Genomic DNA, 17,940 nt, shown 5'->3' with positions numbered 1-17,940 from the left:
AAGTTAAGATCAACTTTTTTCCAAGGTTTTCTTTGATTTTCAGTGCCCAGCTTGTATTACACTGGGCTTGATGAACATGAAACTGAGTTTGAGCACTCAAAATCTAAAGCTATTTATGGAAATCTTTTAGTTTTCTAGATTTCTGGAAATCTTCTTTAAGGCCACACAGTAAGTGAGCAGCGGAATCCAAAACTGGGAACAAGGCGTAACTTCCAGTTATGTGCTATACTGAGACATAAAACTCTTTGTAACTTAGGTTGGGACTTTAAAACCACAATCCATTCCCTTCCCCTTACACATTATCCTCTACTGACCATTTCCAGACGACTTCAACCTCGGGTACTTACATTCTGCATTTTACTAGCAATTTTACATGAGGGTCTCCACAGTCATCAATTGTATACAGAGAACATGGTCTTTGGGTGACTGTAATGAGCCTTAATGGAAAAAACAAACCCAAAAAACCCAACAACCTAAGAAGCAACGGGTGTGGATTCTATCTCTGAGTATTTAAAGCAAAGTTAAGTTAATGGAAAAACCTAATACGTGATTGTTTTAAGGAAAACACCCCCCCATCCGCAAACCTGGTTCAAATGGAAGACTAAGTATTAACTTGACATTAATACCTTCTTACCAGTAGTGCATCTGCATAGAGATTCTTCATAAAAACCTGCAAATTCACAATTATACCTTGCAAACAGAAGCACTATGACTGTTCAAGCAAACACTGATTTTAAAATATCCATTCAGTTCATGTAAGTGGTATCTTCACGTTAGCTCCATCAGAAGATACTGGCATGAAACACAGACGAAACTTTTTCTTAGTTAGGTGAACACTGAAAATTCAAACAGTCAGACAAACACAGTGCAAGTATTTTAACAAACAATATAAAATTTCACTGGCTTAAAAAAGATCTAAATGAGAAATCTTGGTTATTTCAATGAGTTGCTAGACCCTCCATTTAAAATGATGCATTTACAGAACTATTCAGATGAATTAGGCTTCTTCTATAACACTAAATACCGTAATTCTGATAGATTGTGCAAGTATTAAAAAATATTAACATTTAAAATGTTAACATTACAATTTTAAATAGCCTTGCAAGTGCAATGTTATAAATATTAAAAAAAACCCCAGAGCTACAAATTTATATAAGTTATGCGAGTAAATGAAAGTGCTTTTCAAGTATTTACGTTCATCTACAGTTGGATTCTCTCGTATAAGTCAGTGCTCAGATGGTACAATTTAAATATCAGTCTTTTTTTAAAATTTTGGATGCATGCATTTAACTGGATGGAATAAATGGTTTCACTTGCAGAAATGTGTGATAAATATTTAAATGCAGAATATAATTTGTGATAAATATTTAAATATGGAGTATTATAAAATGTGAATATTGTATTTTTTGTTATCTATTAAAAATAAAATAGAAAGAGATCACATCCTGATGGGTGTGTGATAGCCTGATAATACCACGGGAGCCCTTGAGCCATACAGTAATTGTTAATTCCATCAAAATCCCAAATTATGAGATGCTAAATAGTTGTTCTTCAATAGAGACAAAAGCATGTGATCATAATAGAGGCCCAATACTGTCAATGTCTGAAGAATTTAGAATATCTCCTGATCTGTGTCAAAAGCCATGGAATCTAATGATAACTTTGCAAGACTTTCAATTAGTCAGCCCTTAGCCGTAGTCACTCTGGAGAACACAGCTAGTGCATGTCACCACTGTACTGCCTGCCCAGTGAACGGCGTAGCTCCCTTTCGGGCTAGTCAAGAACCGTTATTATCGCAGTGACACAAAAAAGACTGTGTTCCTCTTTGCCAGCCAGAGGAAGGGTGTGGTAAGTGGGGAGATACTTGTTTATTAGACAAGAAAACAAAACGACCCTAAATGAATCATTATATATTTAGAAGTGCACTGAAAATACTTCCTATTGAACCCTATCTCTCATAAGTGCCAGATTTTCATCTTAAGTTATACCCACTTTAAACACTGAACATATGTAAGCTGATATTGGAGCATTTAGTTTGTCTTGCGGTTTGAAAAGCACATGACACAAGGCAGCATTAACATCTTCCATTAAAAATCTGGCGATGCCATAGTTTTATCATGAAGATGCAACTTAGAAATGACATAGTTCAGCAGAAGCCCCTGCAGACTGCTATTACAAGCTTTCTCCGACAGAGTGCTTTGTCATTTGCCACAGACAAAAGTCAAACCGTTACCCTACCTCACCACAGTGCTGCACTGGCAATTTATAGTGTTCTTTCCAGATGCAGTTGGACTTTAATAAATTACAGCTCTTCAGAGTTAGGCAATTCTTTGTAATAAAAGCGGAGTTTCATGTTCCATCAAGAGTGGCCACTGTTTAGACTGGTCTCTTCATGCAGACCTGACAACGACTGATGATATTTTCTAGTTCTCCTGCTTTCAAAGTCTGTGGCAGAGGTTTCCTAGAAGAAAGAAAACAAACATTTACCTTTTTCTTTAAAAAACAGGAAGAGATGACGGAACTTCGGATATGGAAGTTTCGTTGACAACAGTACTGAAATCCTTGGCTCACTTAAGGCATCTTTGTGCTACAGAATGACCCTAAACCTAACAAAGGGGGATGTCTAAACTGAGAGGAATTACTAGGGGAACCCCCACACGTTATGCAGGCAGTTATTGTCTCCTCGGGCACTTGCAGCACGGATGCGATGCGTATGGATGCAGAGAAGTACAGTTTACCTGAACATTCTTCTTGGATTTAACGATGCCAACCAGAAGCTGTAGGAATTTGTGTAGTAGTTGCACGTCCCCCTGCCATGGCACTCTATGAATGGGATGGCTCGAAATTCTTCCAAACAAGATCCAGGAGATGCCAATGCTTGGCCAGAAGCTTCCGAGCCAGCACTTGTATACTGTAACCACCAATACATTTTTTAATGAGAACTTGTTCATCAACTTTTAGTAAACTGCAGGCAAAAAAAAAAAAAAAAAATCTCCTTCTAAAACATACCATATGTTCTGTGGTATATCTCGGGCAAAACAAAATGAACACAGATTAGTTTTATCAAACCTACGATGAAGCGCAGAAGCCTTAAGAAAATTCAAGCACAGTTATGGCATTTCGCAAGTCCCTCCAAAGACCTTTTTCTGCTCCATGAAAAGGCACGAAACTGTAACCAGTACAAAGACCAGAAAGTAGCTGGCTTCTGTCCAGTTGAGGACTACAGTAAATGAATTACAAATAAGCCAAATCCCCTATTTTGTGTGTTCATATTTTTTGTTGCATTGATTGCTTCTCCAAACACAAAAAGCAAAGAAGGCTTTTCCTTCTCTGACGTTGGTAAATGCCTGTAGAAATAGCTCTAAAATAATTCACGACAGTAGAAAATTGGCTAGAAGGTACCATTTAAATTTCCTGATGTTGGAAACAAGCAAATGATTTTAACCAGATGCTGTAAAAGTTCCCTCATTCTTTTCCAAGATTATTGTTATTATTACTTAGGGCCAAGTCCCAGGAGAGACAACAAATTTCACACTAGACCTAAAAGGACTTCACATCATGCAAAAAAGAGGGATTTTTAATTCTGTCTTTTACCCTCATTTACTGGCATCCCTATGACATCCCACAGGCACGTATAAGAAAGATGAAGTGCTACGTCCCCTAGCATAGCTACACCCTTATTCCCACACTCAGTTCTCACCTTGCAGGCACGCTATGAACTTGCTTCGCTCATATCTTGTTCTGGCATCAAAATTGCTGAGGCAGTCTTTTGTAGACAGCACACTGCATTTGTTTTGATTTTAGCTTTCTGTGGAGTTCAGCCCTAAGATCCAATTTATAAAAGAACCACTTGGCACTGAAGTGGGTCAGTTATTTCTGTGTTCAGGGCCAGTTTAACCACTCCACTCCCCAAACCTGTTTCCTAGATCTTAGCATGATGCATGAAAATGAGAGCATGCAGTTATTTTTGTCAGACTAAAATCCTATGGTAGTCCTTTCATCTTTTCCCCTTTCTTCCTGCCACCTATTTTGAAGGACAGATCGGAATAGTTGTTCCTATGCTTCTGGCATTAAATAAGAGTTAATAGAATTATTGTCTGCTCCTTGGGAAAGGAAAAAAAAAAGATTTAACAACTATTAAGAAACAAATGAGCTATGAGCAGATGAAAATGCCAATGAAAGCGAGAAGAGATAAAATTAATAATTCAAGTCTTTATATCCTTACCATAACAAAAGAAAAACCCTTCCAGAGAGCTGTCCAGCCTTCTGGACATGCAGGAACTACAGTTGTTTGGCTGTGAACTGCTATTACCATTGCAGCTCCTTCACAGACAGCACACCTGTACGAAGAAATACGCATGCATTCAGTGCAGAGATGAGGGAAAACAGACAAAAATTGTATTTCTAGGGTAGCAGCTACCTAATGGCAGGGCTTGTTGTCAATGTTACAGCTCACACAGGTTTTCTGTTTAATGAGGAGATAATTAAATTGAAGATAACCCAAATACCTTGCTTTGCAATCTCTACTAGTAACACCAGACAAAAATTGATAGAGATGGGAATTAGTCCCAGAACATTTGAGCTTTCTAATTTTGCCTTTACTGAAGTAACAAGCTAAATTTTACCTTCTTTGTGTGCTCACCACTGACGTTGTTATGGTTTAGATCAAAGTTCTGTACCTTTATTTGCTAAGATTAGAAAAAGTAATCTTTGTTTCCTAAATGAAGAAACTATGAAGGTGAGCTACTAGATTGCAACAACTGGGTAGGGCAGGCTAGAAGACCAAGTGCAAAGCTTGCCTTCTCATCTTTCCTTTTGCCACTCTTGGTCTTTCATGCTTTTAGAGCTTTCCTCTTAAGATGCTCTTCATCCTTCGTAGCTCTTCTAAAGCAACTAGAAAGGGCCACATTTGCACGAGGGTGTTTCATAGCAGAGAACCTTCAGCCCCAATTTACAATGTTCTTCACCCAACTACAGTAAATGTATCACACATAGTTGAAAGCAGAACTTGATTTGTACTGTATTCCAAATAATGAAGCTATTTAATTTTAGTCTGCCTCTGCTATACACAACAATAGGTTTTTAAAAAAATATCACTGCAAACAGTAAGACTGTGTGCCATTTTCTCATGTCAGCTATGCAGATTAAGCCCTGTGGTGGGACCCTAGCTTTAATCTAACTTTTCTTAGAGTATCACTGAATATCTGACATATTCAGGTGAGTAAACAAAATTCAGGTGGTTAAAAACAGTGCTTGTACTGGCTGAGATGGGCAGGTCTTTGCCTAAGATTTGCAGTTAAAAACTATTCATGGCGTCTTTGTGGTTCCAGGACAAGAGAGCTAAAATTCTTATACTCTTACCTGCTTATATGGGGCTCTAGTGCCCTGCCAGAAATGGGTGCCATGTCTACTGGCACTACTGCTGCAGCTGACAGCCAGTATGAATAGTCATTGCGAGAAGCAAAACTACAAACATCATTGGTGTTACAGAATAAGAATGGCATGGTGGTAAATCTCTGCAAGCAGCTACCAGCTGTTCCTAAAAGACAAAAGAGGAGAGTTTTGTGACAAACAGGAGATTGTATTTATTGCAGCCAACAGAAGAGACACATGATGGCATCCAGTCTACTATAGTGAGAATTAAAACAGTTGGTAACTATAAAGAGAGAAGTGTCTGTACAGTGGAATTATACGAAAGCAAAATGCTTATGGTATATATAAAAATATGTATATAAAAAAATACGGGCTAAGAACAAAATCTGTTAGAAATAGTAGTATCTCGTTGAATGGTATTGGTCCTTGACACAGTGGCAGGGATTCAGCTGCTTAAACAAAAGCTTCTGGTGCCAGAAGCACCTAAAACATCCAATTTAGTCTCAAAAAAAAAAAAAACAACAACAACAAAAAAAAACCAACAACAAGATTCTCTCTCAGATCTTGTGTTGTTACTGTCAGCCCTGTGCAGATGTTGTGGACATTCATACTGGACATGTATCCAAAAGTAACTGAATTCATCCTCAAAAGCATCTAGGGATAGCAAAAAGGGAATATAGGAATGCAGGAAAGAAAGGTGTCTTTCAAGCCACGACTCCTGAATTGACTCAGAGCAGTAGACCACTCCAGAGACTGATAGTTGAAACCAATGTTCATTTCGGACACTTACTGTGAGTTTGGTTTCATGAAGACAATTTAGCATTACTGGACTTTAAAGAACATGATCTGAAAATTTTTTACCAATACAGTACCAAGATCTTGTCCATGTGCTCGTTCATTTCCTTGTACAAAAAGCAGTGAATAGCCAACATAGATCTGCGATGTCCCATGAGGGCATGAAGGAATCTTTGCTGATTGACTATGCCGGGTAAAGATAAAGCCTCTTCTTGTTGGACCAGCAATGATAGTACCTGGTGATCCAGGTAACCCCTGTAAACCTGGAAAGCCAATCAGTCCAGGTTGTCCTGTGGAAGGGAAAGAAATACGACTGCAACTGTTACAATTTGGTTTGAATTTTTACTTCATTTAAATTAGTGGAACCACTTGAAAACTTACAAAAAAATTATCAGTCAGAATATACATCTTGAAAATCGGTAGTATTTGTTGCTAGATGTATTAACTCCTTCAGACCTAGCTCAGGCAGCTTTACATTGCATAGTTTCATGGAATAGCGAGATATTTTAAAGAACCATGGCCATTTTTACCAAAAAAGTTGTAAAGTAAAAACATTTTATGGTGACTAAATAAAAATATTTAGTTCCATTTTGATGTCCTATAAAGGCACACTGATACCTAGGGATTTCAAGTGGATAAATAGATGTGACTAATAACAAAGCAGCACAGTCAAGGCATATTTTTGTAAATCATTATTTCGGTTGTGAACATGCAGCTGTTAAAAGCTAAGAATGTGCTTACGTGTGCTCGTGGCCCTAAAGCTACTGCAAATGTCACAGAATCTCAATACATGCAAGAGGAAGGATTTACAGAAATCAGGAATACAGTTTATCTGTAAATTCACTAGTAGCAGTCAAAGAGAGGTGTCTGCTTTCCTGTACCTCTTTGTCCTGGAAATCCCCTGTCTCCTTTTGGACCAGGCAGTCCTGGTTTACCTGGATGACCAAAACTTCCTGGAAGACCTTTTACTCCTTTAGGTCCTAAATTGTAATAAAGAAAAAAAACAGAATAATATAGCAGTAGTTATTCTAGATTTTAATACCTGTTAATGAATAAAGTTAAAATCCTCATGTAGCTGCGTTAGAATAAAAACATCAGCATGAATTTACTAAGTTTTGAGACTGTCTGTAGTGTTACTGTCACTGTATTTCCTATCAGGAAGATTACAAGGAAATACTGGATGTACTGCAGAAAAATATTATTCTCATAAGAAATGTTTACAGAAACCAAAGCAAAGAGGTTTTTCTTTTAGCATGTGTCATACAACAGAAATATTTCAAAAATATAGTAACAGGCCATAATCATCTTGGTCACGGTTTGTAATCCTACAAATAATGCAGCTCCTCTGTAAAACAACTTTAAGGGAAGAGTAAAAGAGCAATTCTTTAGTGCCTGCTCTGTTACGCTGGAGGCAACAGCCGTTCCTGAGTGGCGCATGCCTTCTGGGAAGCCTGCACCCCTGAGGAGCTCCCTCCTGGGGTGGAAACCTGTGGTATTGAGAAGGGTGGCCAAGTACCCACTGCACATCCTCCCTGCTCCTTGCTCCCCCATTCCTCACAGCCGTGGCAGGCTCCACTTCTAGTGCCAATGGAGAAGTAACCAGCCTCTCCTTTCCCTTCCCACCCCCAAACTATGACAGACACAATCACTTTTAGCACATCTAGAGTACTTCTATTAGGAGTGGTAATTTCCCCCCCAAAATGACAAACATCCTGAGCATAGTTCTGGTTGTATGAAAATGGTGAATATTTGGTCCAAGTTTACTTTTCATTCCATTATTTTGCTTAGGCTTATGTTGAGGGAGAAACTTACTTACTCACTCACTGTGAGGGTGGAGGGCAGATGGAATGGGACAGGTTATAAATACAAGGTTGTTAACAAGGTACAAAGAGCTATTTTTAAATATGGAGAGGTATTTTTAAAGACACGTCAATTTGCTATGCAGAAGCATGTTTTCCCGCCAAACCAAAATGTTCCACTAAGCAGCACACACAAACACGTACAGAGATAAAAATATAAACCACCTTGTAGTCCAGGAATCCCTTGAATTCCTTGATCACCTGGTGTTCCTGGGACTCCTGGCAGTCCAGGAGGACCCTTGCTTCCTGGGACAGAGAATATTATCCCAGGGACTCCAGGTGGACCTAGCAGCAAAAAATATAATGAAGAGCTATTGCTTTATATTAAAAGAAAGCAAGCAAACTACAAAACAAACCAAACAAATTAAGCGAAGTCAGCTGGTATTAGAATGAGAAAGGTTGGTTACCATGCTGGCCCTTTGGTCCCCTTGGCCCTTCTGCACCTTGTGGTCCAGGGGGTCCTTGATTACCCTTTTCTCCTAAAAAAGAAGATTGGAGATACGTCTGCCTGGTTCAAAATGTCATAACAACTGTCAGAGTTTCAAAGGCTTATTTAAGAGTCCACGCAACCTTCCCGAAGAGTTACACAGCCTGTAGGCTCATTTGAAATGCGAGAGTGGACTTCTACATCTCTGCTGTTACTGTATAGTTTATAGGCCAAGTGCAGTCACTTTGTAAGAAGATGTTTCCAGGCCTATCTTCATATAATGGCTGGTCCCATAAACCTAGCTTAAAATCTGAACTTCAGACTATGTCCTTGTTATCTTATCAAGTGTTTTTGTCACTTGAGTTTGCAGGTCAAGTGCTGCCTTCAGTGATGCTGTGCAGTTCAACTCCCTTTAAACCCTACTGTCAGTTATGCTGATGGCTCTTCTTAGGAGGGTTGTATAGTTTTTCAAGTGCTTGAAACTTAATAAGCAATTCTTTTCACTGTGCAAAATATGAGGTTACATCCCGATTACTCTCCACAGCTCTGCTGGAAATAAATAAAAATGTATTTTTATCAACCAGTCAGAAGATTTGACTGACTATGCCATGAAACGAGAGCTTTTTACTTAAGAAAGTATAATTACTGTCTGTATGGTGACTTTTCAAATTAGAACAAATTTAAAATACACAATAATTAGCATGGAACACAAACCAGTAGGTTAAACAGGTAATGACAATTTTCTGTCACTGTAAATCATGCAATTGAAAAATGAGAATACTGGAGTAATGCAGACCTGTATCAGACTTAAATCACTAGAAAAATGTCTAAATTAGAAGGATTTTTAGCCAGCTACTGATCCAACTAACCCTCAGGAATAGGAAATTAATGAAGCCAATACATTTAACAGTTCATCTGCTGATAAATTAGCATATAATTGGGACTATTCTTACGGCAAACAGAGAACCCAGTGCTCTGTGTTGTAATTATGATTAAACGCTTTTGAGTTCTATAGCTAAGAGGTTACCAAAAAGTCACATCTTCTAGCAGTGGTGTGGCATTTCTAATTAGCAGACTCAGTCCCAAAGTCCGTACACATTATTAGTCACTAAGGACAAACTTGTTTGGAATTTGCCTGGAATGGAGGCCACTGAAGTTTCAGACCTTCCTCACTTCAGCATCAGTTTGGATGTACCCATGGCATCTAACTCAAAGAAAATGCTCTCTTAGTGAACGCTTTCATTTATAGCTGACCTACACCCCGCTCTTGATGGAAAAACCTCATGTCTCTAGGACCACACCTGGTACTATTACACACATACTGTTATAATGCAACGTGTAAATGATTATGCTTGGCACACAGAAGTGTATGTAATAAGTACATCAATACCTTTTACACCTGGGAATCCAAGAAATCCAGGGTCCCCTCTAGCACCAGGATAACCTGATCGACCTTCTAATCCCTGCAAATCAGATAACACCAATAATAAACAGGAAGCAGCATCTGCATGCTGTGAAGTACATTTTTTTTTTGTTCAGAGTATTCAAAGCATTATGTTCACAGAATATGCTACAACTAGAATTATCTGCTCCATTTGTGAGCATGTTAGAAATAGTCATATCATTGTTAATATTATTCTGTAATACAGAATGGCCAAGGAAATGACATGCTAGGAATTCACAACAATTTCTTTTTGGTCCACTTAAGTCCATAAAAACTGCTTTTCATATCCATTTTAATATCTTTCCTCTATTACAAGGGCTTTTTGGGAGGATGTTGGGGTTTGTTTGGGTTTGTTTGTTTTTTGTTTTGTTTGTTTAAATTGTCCTGGGTGTTATTTTCATGGTAAAAGCAAAATTAACAATGGAGTAAAAACCAAGCAATATTCCTTTCACTGACTTTTGGACCGGGAGGACCAATGTTGCCGGCTGGGCCTGTTGGCCCTGGTATGCCATCTGCCCCTCTAACACCTTTGCTTCCTTTCATGCTGGGAGTGGGAAGACCAGGAGGCCCTGGAAAACCAGGTGCACCTGTACAGAAACATCAGAGTAAGTAACAACTACTGCCAACAGCATTTCACATACATTACATACAACGCAGTCCAACGTTCAACGACTCTATGATGGTACTCATGTTTACGATCTCAGTGATTCCCAAAGAAATATATCCATTTAAAAAAAAAAATCAACTCATTTTTCCTAGCCTGCTAATTTAATCTGAGATCAGAGCTGAGTTCTTGCAGTACTCTATAGCACTACAGTTTTTTTAATACCCTCCAGTTGTAGTTATGCCTCTACTCATACTCGTGCTATCTCACTTCTTTAAAGTTGATCTCAGCTATCCTACAGACTGCATGGGAAGAAAGCAAAATAATGCAATTGAGTGGACTGCAAAGCTTGGCGTTATTTTAATTTACATCATACTGCATAGACCAGCATGGTGTTTGCAACGGTAACATTGCATTAACTGCTACAGGAACTACCTGTTTAATTATGAAGCTGTCTTGGGGGAAGACCCCTTTCAACCTTGAGTTCTGGACAGGCTGAATTCTGCTTTCAATTATCAGTATATCGTTTCAGATAAATACGGAGTTATAACAACACACCTGGTCTTCCATCTGCACCAGCAATGCCTCTATTCCCTTTTTGGCCAGTAATTGCCATGCCTGTTGTGCCTTGAAATCCAGGTAACCCCACTAAGCCAGGAGGTCCAATGGGTCCTTGATCACCCCGATGACCTTTCATACCCGGTGGCCCAGGAAAACCAGGCAGTCCCATGTCCCCTTTGACTCCTGCAAAGTACAAGTATTACATTTGGGGAGATCTGTCAAGATAGTAAGGTGATGTGACTACATGGAATATGTGTATTTACTATACCGCAAAGGTGGAATTCAGCCTTTGGTTTTAGTATGGAGAAGTCCCCAAAACCACCTTGCTACTGTAAAGCAAAATAGTTGTGAGAAGACAGGACTCGCTGCAAAGCAGTGTACACACCACTCTTCTTTTTTTCTTTGTTTTTAATTTTTTTTTTTATTTTTATTTATTTTTTTTTTTTGAAAACGCCACTTCAGAGGTCGCTCATACAAAGGAATAAACTTGAGAGAAGGCTAGAAAGACCAGAGCAGGGAATATTTCTTGATGCATGAGTAGAAGAAATGCTTCTTTGAACATCAGAACTGGCAAATCCTTTTAAACTAAATTCCAGCTAAAAGCATCAATATGAGTACACTAAAATAAGAGACTACCCCAAATGGATATTGCTCTAAGGTTGATCTTAGAGTTGATCCATATATCGAGATCTATATATGGAGGGTATGAAGAGAGAAATTTAAGTAAAGCACATCAATGGATTTCTACCAGTACTAGCAATACAATGCAAAATCTAAAAAATGGGAAGAGTCCCCTCAAGTCAACTGTTCATCAATATAAAAGGGGAGATGAACAAAATTAAAATGCAATCACTGTAGCTTTCTTACAGTATGCTTTGTATTCAGCAGCAGCATCTGTTTTCATTACAACATACTCCGTTAATCAAATTATGTATCAAAATAGAATTTCAAAAGCTTTAGAATGTGTGTATCACCTTCACAAAACCGTAGAAGTTAGCTTCTTTATTTCCCTTTTACAATAGTCTTTTAAGTTTACAAGCAAGAACTCTTGACATTTAATATATAGCACCAAATCATTGATCAAGAGCACAGAACCACTCTTGATTTCCTCTGACTCTCTTAATGCCATTTCAAGCATCCAAAAGCAGGAGGTGACTTAAAGATGATGATTCTGCTGTTTAAAAATTAAGCTTTTGCTTTCTGGAAAGACAACTCACCTCTACGACCAGGAATACCTCGAAGGCCAGGAATTCCTCTCCCTGGTGGTCCTATAAAATATTAAGTCACGTTATACTCGAAGTCCTGAATAATTGTTAGAAAACATCATAGTTGTTTAATATTTCATACATTTCTTCAGAATTCACTGAATCAAAATGTCTATTTTAGTTATATGTGAAATATAATTTATTGGTTATTTCCGTTTCTTCTATCCAGAAATACAAATTAAATTTATAAAGTTCTTCTTTATAGTAGGAACTCTTATTGATCAGTCATATTTAAGGTACATTCTACAACAATAAGTTTTGTCTTTTTTCAGAGGAAAAGAAACAGAAGAAAAATCTGTATTTAAGTTAGTAACTAAGAAAAATAAAAGAAGAAATGTAAATACCTAAAAAAGAAAATACGTTAACAGTGACTACTTCAAGCTTAATATGAAAAATCCTACTAAATACTATGAATGCCTGCTCAGTATCCTCTTTATACTCATATGCAAAGAAACATTTTCACTGTGAAATATGAAAACACTTTCTGTCAGATTTAGTCCTCCACTGAATTCTATCTGTGGACATTGATGACGTCAGGAGTGACATTTAAATGAAAGATTTTACAACCTAAGGGCCAGGTCGTGGAAACCTTCACTATTCATGTAAGTAAACACTGTGATTCCTTTTATCTTATTTCCACGTAAGAGAGGAGACTCCTTTAAAAGGATTTCGGTTCTTTTCATCTCTTTGAGATTAAACATGTTAAGAACAGTTAACAGCAATACTTTGGCTCTTGCAGACATTAACATTTTTAGGGGAAGTTACAGCAAATCACATGTATAATAGAGCAGTGACATACGTATTCGGGTTGTTGACAGTATGTACAACAATTATATAGAAAAACCTGTGAATTACGTAAAAGTGAAAAACCTTCTACTTATAAACTTATCTTCGGCTCCACAGAAGCTCCTTATTAATCTTTGTCAGTTTAACTAGGGAAAAAAACAATTGTAAAATAGCATGAAAATATTTCACTGGTGTTACCTGGTTCTCCCTTTACTCCTGGGGGACCAGGCATACCATCCTGACCTTGATTACCTCTTTCACCAACAACTCCAATTCTTCCAGGGTCTCCAACAGCACCTGTGAATTTTAATGGACCACAATATCATTTTCACTTCTACTATTTTGCATTTCAAAGGGAGAAGATATGAGTCCCCTTTATTAAAATTTAATTAGTTCAGCTACTTCAAAGATAGATGTAACCTGTGTTGCTATATAAATATTTGTAAAGACCAGCATGTAATTTTTATTGAGCTCACTGGACTTCAGTGGATTTAAAACCCCCACTATTTTCACAGGCAATAACTTTCTGTCTTTCAAAGACATTTTAGGACCCCGCCTTTCATTTAACCCACACTGGTGGGAATCCATACGGGCAGCATGGTTTCTCTCCCTGGCTTTATTACAAATTCAAGGTTTCTCTAAACAGGGAATAGATTCTGATCTTTGCTAACTCTGCTGATAAGTCAGTGCAAGTTCACTAAAGTCTACAAAACTACAAAATCATAATTTTGATGAGGATCTCTGAATATAAGAGCATTCAATGCTCTTTTTGAAGACAATGACTGGCACTCACTCTAATAAAGTCTGCATTGCGTACTTCTCTGTTGCTGCATATTTACACACTCCCCCTTAAGTATATTTTGAATCATTTGATCTTTTCTGTGGCTTAAACAACTGCAACTCTGTCTCCTCTTTCCACTCCAATTCATTTTCTTCTCCTCATCTAGCTACATCTTAGTTTATTATTCTCTTTTAGGAGGTAGAACAAGCCTTTCTTACAATTGTGTGGATATCGCATCTTGAGACCTCTGGATGGAAAAAAAAAAAGGCAAAAAGCTTTACAATAGTGAAACAAAAGTAAAACATCTTGCCTCAGCTGAACTGGTAACATTGAAAACAGGCTGTTAAAGACCTTAGCTGGTACCAGAGAAGGTAAACAAAGCCTCAAACTAACATAAACAGAGACTGCAACTGCATTAGTTAAATTCTAAAAAGCTCAGAACAAAAAGAGCATCAACTGCCTCATTACAAAGAAAATAAAAAACCAGGGGGCAGTGATTTGGGAGAGATGTTATATATCATACCAGGAGGGCCTGTAATGCCCTGTTGTCCTGGGCGGCCCTGCCGTCCTTTAACACCAATATCTCCAGGAGGTCCAAGCTTCCCTGTAAGAAGAAAGTGTGGGAGGGGAGAAAAGGCATTATCACTAGATCCAGACTCAGACTGAGAACTTTGCTATCATTTCTGCTTCAGACAGCTGCGAAGGATCTCTAGCTGATGTAAGCCAGCCTGGCTGCGCTGACTACAGAGGAGCTGTTTAGGTGTACAGCAGTTGAATATCAATGCGCTCCCTCACAGGCACCCTGTGTAGTTCATTGAGAAATTACCTTCTTCTAGAAGCACGTCAACATCTCACCACCCCTCCAAAACAAAACATACCTGGGATTCCTGCACCTCCAGTTTCCCCTCTAATCCCATGTGGTCCTGGTACTCCTTTATGTCCTGGATGACCTTGGGATCCTTTTTCTCCTTTGCTGCCCAAAACTCCTGGGAGGCCTGGATCTCCCTGAGAAACAGCAGTTACACACAAACAGGTAAGAATAATTAAATACATTACATTCCATATTTGAACAATAGAAAAATCATATGTAACTTTAAAGGTTAAGTAAGTTTAATCATGGTTCGTTATGATTTTCAGAGAAAAATCAAAGTAGACTAATATAAAATCTTCTCATAATACACCACTGATCCTTCAGACATAGCTAAGAAAAAAGAGATCTTTCTTTAATCTGTACAGCCAACTTCAGCCTTTAGATGTTTCCACCTGCACATAGACCTCCCTTCAATTTTATTCTAACAGCTCCTCTTTTGATCCAAACATACATTCCTTACATAATATGCAGCTATACAAAATACGGAAATGCATTCTTTTTCCTTGAATTCCTACTGACTTTCATGACAGTAATCTCATTGCAGCTACCCAGCTAATACAGAAAATAAACAGATAATTTAGACAGATTACAGGAGTTATAGTACAGTTTACAGCCTCAACCACGTATTTCAGATAATCTCATACGTAAAAAGAGTCCCAGTTGTTCAACACCCAGAATATGCGGAGTAAAATTGTATCCCATTGACCTAACTTAAAAGAAACTGTTTTTTTTCTTAGCAATATATACTATGTTCAGTAATATACATTGCTAAGAAAAAAACAATTCATCTTATGCGATATTATTAGACTGTCAAAAACCAACAGTACAATTTTAGATTACAAAACTTACACATTTGCTAAGATTAGGTTTTTCTGTACTTAACATACAGGTATTCCTACTGCTGACTTTTTAAGCGTCCTTGTTTAAGTCCTTGTTCTTAATGGATTAGTAACTTTTAAAAAAGCAAAGTTATTTCCAAGATATTCCATTTTTACAAATAAGAAATTCTTGCACCAGGAGAAACATGAAATATAATGAACTTAAAAATTTCTCCCGAGTAATGACACAACAGGATTTTCGTATTTCTTATCATTAACAAATCATCTACTTCTGCAAACTCTGCAGTTCTTGCTTACATGTTGTTCCGTTTCTATAGTCAAAGGCTCTGCTTATTGCCTAATATGACAATGTTTCCATTGCCTTTATACCTTTGGACCAGGTTCTCCTGGAGGCCCAGCAGATGGGTACCCAGGTTCTCCTTTGTCACCTGGAAAGCCACCATAGCCTGGTGGACCAGCGTCACCTGATGGTCCTGGAAAGCCTGGAGATCCTTTCTGTCCTTTTGGACCTGGAAAAATACAGATACTTATACCCATACCATTCTTAAAAGGATCGTAATTGCATACTGCACCTCGTGTTTTTTGAACTACTGCTTGTATATTCGGATATTCATTCTTCATTGAAGTAATTTACACAGCCAGTAATTTCATTTCTAAACACAGTAAGAAGAGGTTCTTACATGTAACAACATATAAATGGAAGAAGTTATATTTCATTTAGAGAGAGGGAGAACTGCATTCTGCAACTCAAGCAAATGCTGGGGTGGTGAGAAGTCTATAGGAATGGCAAAGAATAAATACCAGTCTAAGTATTGTGTAGTGTGCTTACAGTAACTGCTCAGATCTGTGCAAATGCTTCTATACAGCTCTACGAATTTGTAATATGGCTTGATAGAAAGTGACCTGGAATTCCCATGTCCCCTTTGTTTCCTGGTGCACCCGGGAATCCTTGTCCTCCAGGAATCCCTGGAAGACCCATAAATCCTTTGACACCTGCAAGATGAAGAAATAAGTGTCATCTTAAGTTTGCTTTAGACACTGGCTGGCTAGCAGAGCTGTCATGAATACAGAATCCTCTACCACACACCCTGTCATGGTATCTTATTATTTTAAAAATCAACATGCAGCCAAAGTATAATTCTTCCTCTTGCCTCAGACACAGATAAAATTATCATTGTTGTTGTCATAAAGTCAAGGAAATAACGAGCATCTTATGTATCAACATTAAAATTAAGGTTTGTAACCACAGTACTTAGGGGTGGCAACCGAAATACACTTTTGCAAATTTTGATCAAGATCATGAATTTGTATTTACACACTGGACTCTCCTTTCATTGTCCCCCTGAGTTTAGTCTGGTTTCTGGGCATGTCACAGTCACATTATTACTTACTCATTATGCACTTCTCACAACTAGTATACTCAAGAGCTTTTTCTTATATGGCTTAGCACTTTTCCCCCCACTCACTTATCTTTAGCTTAATTTAGCTAAATTAGCATTCAGTTTAATGACTACAAGATCTAGTTGCATCTAGAACGTCCAGATGTCTAAATTCCAGGGTACTAGCAATGCCTGAACATTTAGGCAGGTGAGGTCTTCTTTTCTTCCATAAAAAGTTAGGGAGTAGTGGAGCATTTGCAGTTTTTCCTGTGATGGCTACACTGCAATGACTACAAAGGATGTTAATGACAGAATGTAGCAGTGATGCTATAACAACATATAGCATGGATAATTGCCATTATGAGAAGAGCCATTTTGATTACAAGCTTAAAATTATTTCTAGTTGTCACCATTTTTATGTACCTAATTATAGTGTCATATGGTTTTCTAGAAAGAAGTTATCTCAAAGAATCAAAAATACAGAATACAGAGAAGTAAAGATGTTTTATTAGCATTAATTTGAAAAATAGATGCATTGTCTCACTCAAGGGTCAACATATATCATTATGTATGATGTTATGGTAATGGCAGAGCAAAACTTTTGTGAAATGGCTTAGGTAGGTTTATAATTCATGCAGGTTCTTTTTCAGTCTGCTTTTCACTGAAGACCTGGTAACTTTCAAAATATAAGCCAAACATGCAGGCTTTGAAAAGGGAAACAGAATCAATCTGAAATAAAAAAGAAGCTTCCGAAGTATTTTTGTGCACAATTGTAATGTTCCTGTTTTAGAATTCTTACTTTTTTTTCATAATATTGGGAATTCAAACGTCTCTTCACTGTTATAAATACTGAATTTTATTCATTGGCCTTACCAGCTTTTAGATTTTAAAGTTATTATTATTCAGGATTTAATATTATTTTCTATTTATCACCCCAAACAATGGTCTGTATTTGG

At 37.7% G+C, this 17,940-nt stretch overlaps 1 protein-coding gene across 1 annotated transcript in view; it reads right to left on the bottom strand.

Annotated features, from left to right (window-relative positions):
- Positions 1–2,376: 2,376 nt before the first annotated feature.
- The window catches only part of COL4A3 (collagen, type IV, alpha 3 (Goodpasture antigen)), a 50,471-nt gene continuing 34,907 nt past the window's right edge, over positions 2,377–17,940 (bottom strand). The window contains exons 32-48 of the mRNA XM_009325116.1: positions 16,509–16,598; positions 15,975–16,114; positions 14,774–14,900; positions 14,419–14,499; positions 13,313–13,411; positions 12,281–12,331; positions 11,061–11,246; positions 10,355–10,485; positions 9,845–9,917; positions 8,444–8,506; positions 8,193–8,312; positions 7,050–7,148; positions 6,246–6,458; positions 5,362–5,539; positions 4,226–4,340; positions 2,739–2,911; positions 2,377–2,461 (exon numbers count right to left, since the gene is read on the bottom strand). Coding sequence (XP_009323391.1) covers positions 2,377–2,461; positions 2,739–2,911; positions 4,226–4,340; positions 5,362–5,539; positions 6,246–6,458; positions 7,050–7,148; positions 8,193–8,312; positions 8,444–8,506; positions 9,845–9,917; positions 10,355–10,485; positions 11,061–11,246; positions 12,281–12,331; positions 13,313–13,411; positions 14,419–14,499; positions 14,774–14,900; positions 15,975–16,114; positions 16,509–16,598 — 2,024 coding nt within the window. The remainder of the gene's footprint in view (positions 2,462–2,738; positions 2,912–4,225; positions 4,341–5,361; positions 5,540–6,245; positions 6,459–7,049; positions 7,149–8,192; positions 8,313–8,443; positions 8,507–9,844; positions 9,918–10,354; positions 10,486–11,060; positions 11,247–12,280; positions 12,332–13,312; positions 13,412–14,418; positions 14,500–14,773; positions 14,901–15,974; positions 16,115–16,508; positions 16,599–17,940) is intronic.

This window comes from Pygoscelis adeliae, unplaced genomic scaffold, assembly GCF_000699105.1.
Source record: "Pygoscelis adeliae isolate BGI_AS28 unplaced genomic scaffold, ASM69910v1 Scaffold155, whole genome shotgun sequence".
Classification (NCBI taxonomy): domain Eukaryota; kingdom Metazoa; phylum Chordata; class Aves; order Sphenisciformes; family Spheniscidae; genus Pygoscelis; species Pygoscelis adeliae.
This window is presented reverse-complemented; position numbering and strand designations above follow the sequence as displayed.